Source organism: Orycteropus afer, unplaced genomic scaffold, assembly GCF_000298275.1.
Source record: "Orycteropus afer afer isolate SDZICR_OR568_19922 unplaced genomic scaffold, OryAfe1.0 scaffold00099, whole genome shotgun sequence".
Lineage (NCBI taxonomy): Eukaryota > Metazoa > Chordata > Mammalia > Tubulidentata > Orycteropodidae > Orycteropus > Orycteropus afer.
This window is the reverse complement of record NW_006921686.1, coordinates 9,892,364-9,901,729: the sequence shown is the minus strand read 5'-3', so window position 1 is coordinate 9,901,729 and position 9,366 is coordinate 9,892,364. Positions and strand designations below refer to the sequence as shown.

The 9,366-nt window shown below is 52.0% G+C and overlaps 1 protein-coding gene across 1 annotated transcript; it reads left to right on the top strand.

The window, feature by feature from the left end:
- Positions 1-1,088: 1,088 nt before the first annotated feature.
- On the top strand, positions 1,089-8,179 carry PSMC4 (proteasome 26S subunit, ATPase 4). The gene is made up of 11 exons (XM_007942991.2): positions 1,089-1,213; positions 2,274-2,372; positions 2,496-2,682; positions 5,112-5,258; positions 5,345-5,454; positions 5,549-5,642; positions 6,973-7,140; positions 7,227-7,303; positions 7,427-7,595; positions 7,815-7,870; positions 8,066-8,179. Exons 1-11 carry the CDS (start codon positions 1,178-1,180, stop codon positions 8,177-8,179), a joined length of 1,257 nt encoding a protein of 418 aa, XP_007941182.1. The 5' UTR covers positions 1,089-1,177.
- Positions 8,180-9,366: the final 1,187 nt, after the last annotated feature.

Here is a 9,366-nt window from a genome sequence, read left to right as displayed (position 1 = left end):
CTGGAGGATATCACGGTGGGCAGAGCAAGCAGAGGGTCAGCAGGAGGGAAAGACCCTGAAGGAGATGATTGATAGGTGACTGCACCCAGCACAGCAAGGCTTGTGAGGACGGCGCAGGACCGGGCAGTGTTTGGTTCTGTTGCACACACGGTCGCTATGAGTCAGAAATGACTTTGACAGCACCTAACAACAACGTCATGTTAAAACATGATATGCACCACATGTACTATCCATAACAACGAACAAATCTGTCTTAGAAGAAATACAGACAGAATGCTCCTTAGAAGCGAGGATGGAGAGACCCCCTCACGTACTTTGGGCACATTATCAGGAGAGACAGCCCCTGGAGAAAGACGTCATGCTTAGTGAAGTAGAGGATCAGCGAAACTGAGGAAGATCCTCACGAGAGATGGATCCACACAGTGGCTGCAACAACTGGCTCAAATACAGGAACGACTGGGTGGACACGGGGTCCTGCGAATCGGAACCTACGCGACAACACTAACAAGATTTTAAGAGGTGATGCACGCAAGGCTTAAGAGCGGAGCCTGGCACTTGTCCTTCGTTGCACAGGTTGGAGGCTGCTCACCCCAGGGGTGAGGACCTGTTCAGAGTGTCACTCTCAGGGCAGCCCCAGCGCTCCCCGCCCGCGATACAATCGTCAGGCCCGCTGGGGAAAAACTAAGAAACAAACCAAAAACCACCCTCATCGAAAGCCGACCTGAGGTAAATCCTGACCCACTACTAAATGAGTGCAAAGAGCATAATCTCTCTGCTACACCTCTGACAATTTCCTCAGTACAAGAGCAATAGGGACACGCCATCTGCCGGCAAGAAAGCCTGTGTCACCAGCTAACATGCCCGATGGCGACAACCCGCGCTACTGCGCCCGCCCACCCAAACCAAAACCAACCCCACTGCCATCGCCCGCCTACGCTCCACCACAAACCGCAAGCCCGCGCGTCCGGGGGCCACAAAGGGCTTCCGGGCTTATTTTGGCGGCGGAGTCTAGGGATTGGCCTTCCCTTCCCTCCATCATCCCCCGCCCATCCAGCCGGCTCGTACAGATGTCTTCAACTACGTTTCCCAGAAGCCACCGAAGCCAGTGACTTCCGGTTACGTCAGCGGAAGCGGTAACCGCACCAGGCTGGGCCACACACGGGCCGGCTTGGTCACTATGGAGGAGATAGGCATTTTGGTGGAGAAGGCTCAGGTTTGATGGGGACTTGGGCTTTTTTGTTTGGGCCTGGTTCGCGGGGAGAGGGCAAGGCTGAGCCCGAGAGTATAGGCCTGTGTGACTTAGAGGATCCCGGCCTGGGTTTGGATTTCCGAGGCCTCAGTGGGGAGCTTTGTGCTTTCCGGAGGCCTGTCTGGGGGCCGAGCGGTGTTAGCACCACTCGGAAAGCGAGGTTGCAGGAATGAATGACCTTAGAGTTTCTTCGGGGACTGAAGGATTGCGAGACCTGGCTGGGAAGCTTATTGACATTGGAGGCTCGTCGGAGGTGGGGTGGGGAGTGCCTGTGTGCGACCCAGCTGTGGCGCCGAATGATGACTGGTGGACTAAGAATATCTAGAGCTTGGCCAAATGATGTTTGAGGCCTTTGTGGGGAGCTGGGTGGCATCAGGAGAGTGATGTGAGTGAGGTCGGCGACATAAGGGAACTTTTGGGAGAAACTCAGTAACACTAGGACTGTTTGAAGGCCTGGTGATATTAACTGCCTGTAGGGAGCTCTGGTGGCGAAATGCCTAAGGCATTTGACTGCTAACCAGAAGGCTGGCGGTTCAAACCGACCAGCCACTCCTCGGAAGGAAGGTTGGGCAATCTACTTCCGTAGAGATAACGCCTTGAAACCCAAGGAGGGGTCGGTATGAGTCGGGTCTGGAAGGCAGTGAGTTGGGTTTTTTTTGTGAGAAAGTCATGTGACATTTAGGAACCTGTTGACTGGCGCTGGGTCGCATTGAGGTCTGGCAAGGAGTTGATATAACATTCAGGTTTAAGTTGGAGCTTGGGTGACATTGGGGATATTTTTGAGTAGCGTATAATAGCAAAAGATCTGTTTGTAGGGCTGTTTGATGTAAGGGGCTGTTTGGGGGCTGGATGAGCTCGGGGCCCTATTTAGGGGGCTGAGAAGGTTCAGGAATCTATTTGGAGGAGGTGAATAGTGTCAGGAGCCAGTTGGGGGCTGAGTGACTTCATGGTGAAGTGGAGAGGGGACTCTAGCTGTGTTCATGAGGGGACCCTCTTCCGACCTGAATTTTTCCCCTTGGGCTAGGATGAGATTCCAGCACTGTCTGTATCCCGACCCCAGACGGGCCTGTCCTTCCTGGGCCCTGAGCCCGAGGACCTGGAGGACCTATACAGCCGCTACAAGGTACGCTCAGCCGCGGCCCAGGTCCTGCACAGGACCCAGCATCCCGTGCTCCCTCTGCCTTCCACTGCTTCCTGCTCGGCAAAGCCTGGAGCCGTCCCCCACGTCTCCCCTCTGTGCTCACAGAAGCTGCAACAAGAGCTGGAGTTCCTGGAGGTACAGGAGGAGTACATCAAGGATGAGCAAAAGAACCTGAAGAAGGAGTTCCTTCACGCCCAGGAGGAGGTGAAGCGGATCCAGAGCATCCCCCTGGTTATCGGGCAGTTTCTGGAGGCTGTGGATCAGAATACAGCCATTGTGGGCTCCACCACAGGTGTGTGTCGGGGGAGGTGCTCGTTCCACGGATCTGTTGGTTCCACACCTGCTTCTTAGCCCTGCCAGGAAATTCACCAGGGTCTTACAGAAGCAAACAAGGCAGGCCAGTGACAATGTTTTTCAGAGTATTTTGAGTCTGATCCAGAAGTGCAACTCTGTTTACATTGTGTGTATCTATGTAACTAAAAGGCTTCACTGAAGGAGATTCAGCCTTCCTGTCTGGTTTGATAGGTGACACACTCATGTGTTTTCTCTTCTGCTCTTGTTTTGTTTTGTTTTAAACAAAATTCCAGTTATGACCCTTTAAGTTGATTTCATGATGAACTACTACTACCAGGCGTTTGGAAACACTGGTGGGGTGTTTCCGAGCTCTGGACTCAGACATGGCCCCTTACTGGTTGTGGGTCTTGGGCTAAGACACTGCTTTTTGTTGAGTGTCATGGATTGAATTGTACCCTTAAAAACGTGTGGGTTTGGCTAGGCCATGATGCTTGAATTGTATGATTGCCCTCCATTTTGCGATGTGATGTAATTATCTTTCATTTGGATTGTAATCCTAATTTCTGCCTGTGGTTTAATGAGGCAGAATTAAGTTATGAGAAGGAGGATTAGGTTTTTTGGGGTCCTGTGCAGGGTCTGGGTTGGAGATGAATGTACCTTGTAGTGGCTGTACAGGTCCGTAGGCTCAGGGCCCAGGAAGGACAGGCCAGTCCGGGCAGGATTAGGGTGGGATGTATGACCCTCACTTAACCTTACTCAGGGAGCTCTGGTGGCACAGTGCCTAAGGCATTTGACTGCTAATCAGAAGGTCGGTGGTTCAAACCCACCAGCCACTCTGCAGAAGGAAGACTAGAAAATCTACTTCCGTAAAGATTTATTGCCTTGGAAACCCAAAGGGCATCACTATGAGTTGGAATCAACTCAATGGCAGTGAGTTTGGTTTTTTTGGTTTAACTCAGGTCACAGCCCTGATTGATACGTGTAAAGGGAGTATCCTTGGGGGTGTTGTCTACATCACCTTTTATCTTATAAAAGATGAAAGAGAAAGCTGTAGGCAGAGAAGTAGGCCTCTCAGTGCCTCCAAGAAAGAAGATTCAGGAGCGGAGCGTGTTCTTTGCACCTGAGGTCCCTGCACTGAGGACCTCCTAGACCCAGGGAAAGATTGACGGCAACACACGTGGAGACCTCCAAGGGAAGCCAGGCCCACAGATGTTGAAAGGCAACAAGGACCTTCCCCCAGAGCCAACAGAGAGAGCCTCCCTTAGAGAACATGCCCCGAATTTGGGCTCCAAACTATGAAAGAATAAGTTTATGTTTATGGTGTTTCTGTCATAACAGCACTAAGTAACTAAGACACTGGCTCTCACTTTCCTGTGGTGTCTTGACTACCCTGGCCTTGCAGGGTGTCCACAGGATTAAATGAGGTTGTGCAGGTAAGGCATCCGGCCCAGCGCTTGACCCTTAGTAAGTACTCAGTATGTGTGAGCTGGTATTACAACATAGGTCCAGGCCCTGCCCTGTGATGGTCATTTTGTCTGACATCTTTTCTTGCTTCTGGCCTCTGCTCCTCTCAACTAAGCCATGTTGTTGTAATGGTTGTGGGAGGGAAGAGTGTGTGACTGTGCCTGGAATCAGACTGATGGGAAGTGAGGGGAGGTGTCCAGGCCTGTATCTTTGACCTGTGGTGCTTAAGAGCACAGCGCAGCCATCCCTGACATGGTAATGTGGGCAAAGGGTGGGTTCAGAGGGCGAAAGATGGTAAATTATAACACTCAGGTGGAAGTATCAGGAGGTAGCTGGACAGCCAGGTCTGAGGATCAGGAGAGAGATGACAGCTGGAGAGAGATGAGTGCACGTAGGAGATGGATTGGAGGAGGGGAGGCTGGAGGCTGGGAGAGCAGGGAGTAGTCTGATTCAGGCACCCAGATGGGAGAGAATGGGGCTGATTCAAGGCAGAGACCATGGGGAGAAGAGGAGAGAGTGACGGGAGAAACACTCGGGCTGTTGGGAAACCCGTGGTGACTCATGGTCTGTGGAGGGAAGGGGATAAAGGGCCAGGATGATGCCTTGGGCTCCGGCTGGGGAATGGGAGGCTCTCCCTGAAACAGATCCAAGGGGAGCGGCAGTTTGGGCGATGATGCTAGTATTGCTTTGGGACACAGCGAGTGAGAGGTGCCCAGAAGACATTCAGGGGAGGTATCCCAGGAGGCAGCTGGACACCTGGAACAGGAGCTCAAGGGAGTCAGGGCTATAGACAGACAAGGACATCATTGATGTACATACGGTGAATGGACCAGAGAAAGCAAGTCTGGAGGCCAGGAGGGGTCGATCAGGGCCTTAGAGAAACCAGGAGATTGGAGAGGAGGGAGCGGCTTGGGGGACTGGCACCTCTCATTTCCCCTCTCCCTCTCGGCCCACCTCCCACAGGTTCCAACTACTACGTACGCATCCTGAGCACCATTGATCGCGAGCTGCTCAAGCCCAACGCCTCGGTGGCCCTTCACAAGCACAGCAATGCCCTGGTAGACGTGCTGCCCCCCGAGGCCGACAGCAGCATCATGATGCTCACCTCAGGTGAGTGGGGGGGCACCCTGGGGCCAGGGAGGCCCACGGAGACCCTGTGGGCCGGGTGGGGAGCTCCGGCTCTGCTCTCCCACCAGACCAGAAGCCAGACGTGATGTATGCCGACATCGGGGGCATGGACATCCAGAAGCAGGAGGTGCGGGAAGCCGTGGAGCTCCCGCTTACCCACTTCGAGCTGTACAAGCAGGTGAGGCATGGAGGTGGCAGGGAAGCATGGGGCCCTGCAGGCTCTGGGATCCGGACTCCCTGGCTCACCTTGTCTGTCCCACCTTGGGTTTCAGATTGGCATCGATCCTCCTCGGGGCGTCCTCATGTACGGCCCGCCCGGCTGCGGGAAGACCATGTTAGCAAAGGCTGTGGCGCACCACACGACGGGTGAGGGTCGCGCATCATCCCCCATGCTCCGACCTGCGCTCCAACCTCGCTCCCTGCTCTGTACCCCTCAGGGAGAGTAATGATGCTGTGTTTAAGAACACAGGCTCAGGGTTCAACCCTCTTACTGGCTCTGCAGCCTTGGACAGGTGACTTCACCTCCTTGTACCTCGATTGCCTCATCTAATTAGAAGAGCTCGCTTCACAGAGTAATTGTCAGGAAGTAATGAAATACCGCAGTGTTTCCTACAGTGGGTTGTGACCCATTACAGGAATTGTGAATTTAGATTTTAATTTGCAACTGGTATTTTCAAAAATGAAATAGCTTAGAAAATAGCAGAGTACATCCCACATGATAAGAATTAGTATTATTTTGTGAAACTTGTCTGACACACATGTACACACACACACACACACACGCACATCTGTGTGCTCATAGTAGACCCCAGGTGATGCAGGTCCTAGGGAGGAGGGAGGCCTTGAGGCAGGTGTGCTGCTGCTGTTAGGTGCCATGGAGTTGGTTCCAGCTCACGGGGATCCAGTGCGACCCCTCATGACAGTGGGACTGCCTCAGGGTTTTCTAGGCCTTAATTTTACAGAAGCAGATTGCTAGGCCTTTTCTCCTGTGGAGCCACTGAGTGAGTTCGAACCACTAACCTTTCAGTGAGCGGCTGAGGAGGCAGGCGTGAAGTTCAGGGTTTTAGGGAGTTAACAGGACAGGGCTGCAGCATGATACAACTCCGAGCTGATGGCGTAGCACCACCTGGCCTACGTATGGGTATTGTGTGTTACTTCTGATGCATGGAATGAGGCGTTTGGGCGATGTGCTTGGTACAGCACAAAACCCTATCAGGTCCTTAAACAAGTTAAACTTTTAAGAAACAAGAAAGAGTGCCCGGAGCAAATCTGTCTCGCTGTCACTGCAGAGCGTTATCTCACATATTAGGGTTGCCTGTGGTCCCTGACTCTTGCATGATACTAGAAAGTGGGTCCACACGGGAAATGGGAACTCAGAGCTCTCAGTGAGGCAATGTGAAGCATTAGTGTCTGAACAGTGTGTCTTTTCTTACTGATTTTTCCAGATTATTTTGCTTTTTTAGGATCAAATTCCCTGATTTTTAAATGTTGGGCTAAAAACAGCACACCTATGGGCACATTCCATGCCTTGGGCCGCTGGGTGGCTGTGGGTTGTGGAAGGACACAAGCAGGTGACTGCTTGGCTGGTTCTGGGACACAGCCATGGGCATGAGAGAATGATCTGGCTACTTGGATTGGTTACCTGAAGAAAGGGTATCACTGTTGTGGTTAATAACCCTTGTCATCCTGCCATCAGCTGCATTTATCCGTGTCGTGGGCTCAGAGTTTGTACAGAAGTACCTGGGGGAGGGCCCTCGCATGGTCCGCGATGTGTTCCGTCTGGCCAAGGAGAATGCACCTGCCATCATCTTCATAGACGAGATAGATGCCATCGCCACCAAGAGATTTGATGCCCAGACGGGGGGTGAGTGATGCCCAAACACGGACCAGGGTCTTGGGCCAGCTTTTAGTACAGCATGGCCTGGACTGATCATGTTGAACTCTCTTCAGCTGACAGAGAGGTGCAGAGAATCCTGCTAGAGCTGCTGAATCAAATGGATGGATTTGACCAGAATGTCAACGTCAAGGTCAGGGCTCAGGATGGGCAAGGGGGTGGGTGTGGTGTAGGACCTAGGGAATGGAGGGGCTGGACTGAAGGTGGTGGGTAACATGATGGGGTAAAGGTCTGAGCCAGCCTATCCCGATGCCAGGTGATCATGGCCACAAACAGAGCGGACACCCTGGATCCTGCCCTGCTGCGGCCAGGACGCCTGGACCGTAAAATCGAATTTCCACTCCCTGACCGCCGCCAGAAGAGATTGATTTTCTCCACTATCACCAGCAAGATGAATCTCTCTGAGGAGGTTGACTTGGAAGATTGTATCCTGCTCTAGAAGTGAGGGGAGGGCCGGGGTTGGGAATGAAGATCAGGTCTGGCTTCCTTGAGAGCTCCGTCTCCACACCTGCTGTCACCAGGACTCTGATGGTGTAGGTCCAGGGAAGAGGGGGTGGTGACGGAGACAGCCCACAGATGACTTCCGGCTCCAGGCATTCACCTCCATGAGGCAGGGAATGCTTTCCTTAACTCACCCACTTCAGATGTGGCCCGGCCTGATAAGATTTCAGGAGCTGATATCAACTCCATCTGTCAGGAGGTGAGTGATGCTTTCTTTCTGGATCTCTGGCAAGAGTGTGTGTGGCGGGCCTTCCTCTCCTCTGAGTACCCGCTGCTGCAATCCTTCCCTTCCTTTGTGGCCCCCCTGGAGTTTTGGGCCCCATGTGTCTCTTCCTCCACCATCACTAGGAGTCAGGAATAGAGGGAGCAGATTTTAACTTTCATTCCTCAACAGAGTGGAATGTTGGCCGTCCGTGAGAACCGCTACATTGTTCTGGCCAAGGATTTCGAGAAAGCGTACAAGACTGTCATCAAGAAGGATGAGCAGGAGCATGAGTTTTACAAGTGACCATGCCCCTAACACTTCCCCTCTCCCCTCCCCAGGTACCTCTGTCCCAAAGCTGGTTCTCTTCTCTCTTTATCTAGGATTGGTTTGTTCAATAAATACACACTCGAATCCTGTTTCATTTCTTCTTAGAAGCGTAACTCCTTTGGAGAACTTGGGCCTTGAATAGGACCGTCTGCGCCCCTCCCGATCTCCCAGATGAGCAACTGAGGTACCTGCCTGAGTCATAGCTTGAGAAAATTCGAACCAAATGTCTTCAGAAACATGGGGAAAGATGGAAAATGAACCTCAGACAGAAGCCCTTGACCACAAAAGCCTCCTACCCCCAGTTCCTACAAGTAGAGGGCCATTTGAATATCCTGTGATTCCTGCCTTCCACATACTCATGGAGTATCAGGGACAGAGAGGTGCCCCTCAGAGGCCCCTGGAGTCGACTCAAACAGCAGTGGGTTTTTCGGTTGGGAAGCTGCAGGGTCTGGTGGTGGACCCTCAATGATAAATGAGGAAATCTGTAGAAGTGCCAAGTGTGAGATCAAGATGTGAAGATTTGTCTTGAAAATATTCAGTGAGAAAAACCTGTCAGCCCCAGGGTAACATCCAGGAAGTAATTGGAGCTAAATCTGAGATGGAGATAAGAGGTTTGGACAGTGTTGTCCTATAGAGGGTAATTAAAGCTGTGGGACCGGGAATGCAGGTCGGGGGGACTGCGGTATAGGGCAGGGGCAAAAGACTTAGAGGGCCCAGGCCTGCGTTAGTTTCTTATTGTTGCTGTAACAAATTACTATAAGCTTGGTGGCTTAAAGCGACACAAATTATCCTACAGTTCTGGCGGTCAGAAGTCTGAAACAGTCTCATTGGGTTACAATCAAGGTCTGTCTTCTGTAGGAATCTGTTTACTTCTCTTTGCAACTGTCTGGAGTCAACCTACATTCCTTAGCTCATGGCCCCTTCCTCAAATCCAGAAATGTAGCATCTTCCAACCTCTCTCATCTTGACTCTCCTGCTTCTTTGTAATAAGGACTCTTATCCTTATAAACCCAGATAATTCAGGATACTCTCCCCATCTCGGAACCCTTAATGTAATCCTACCTGTAAGCTGCTTTTGTCATGGAAGGCAGCATAGTCACAGGCTCTGGGGCTTAAAACCTGGACATCTTTGGGGGCATTATTCTGCCTACCACACTTAGTAC

Bases quoted from the DNA above. Each gene is read 5' to 3' on its own strand.
- PSMC4 (XM_007942991.2), top strand. From the start codon at position 1,178: ATGGAGGAGATAGGCATTTTGGTGGAGAAGGCTCAG. The intron at 1,214-2,273 runs GTTTGATGGGGA...CCCTTGGGCTAG, and splicing joins TTTTGGTGGAGAAGGCTCAG to GATGAGATTCCAGCACTGTC. The intron at 2,373-2,495 runs GTACGCTCAGCC...CTGTGCTCACAG, and splicing joins ACCTATACAGCCGCTACAAG to AAGCTGCAACAAGAGCTGGA.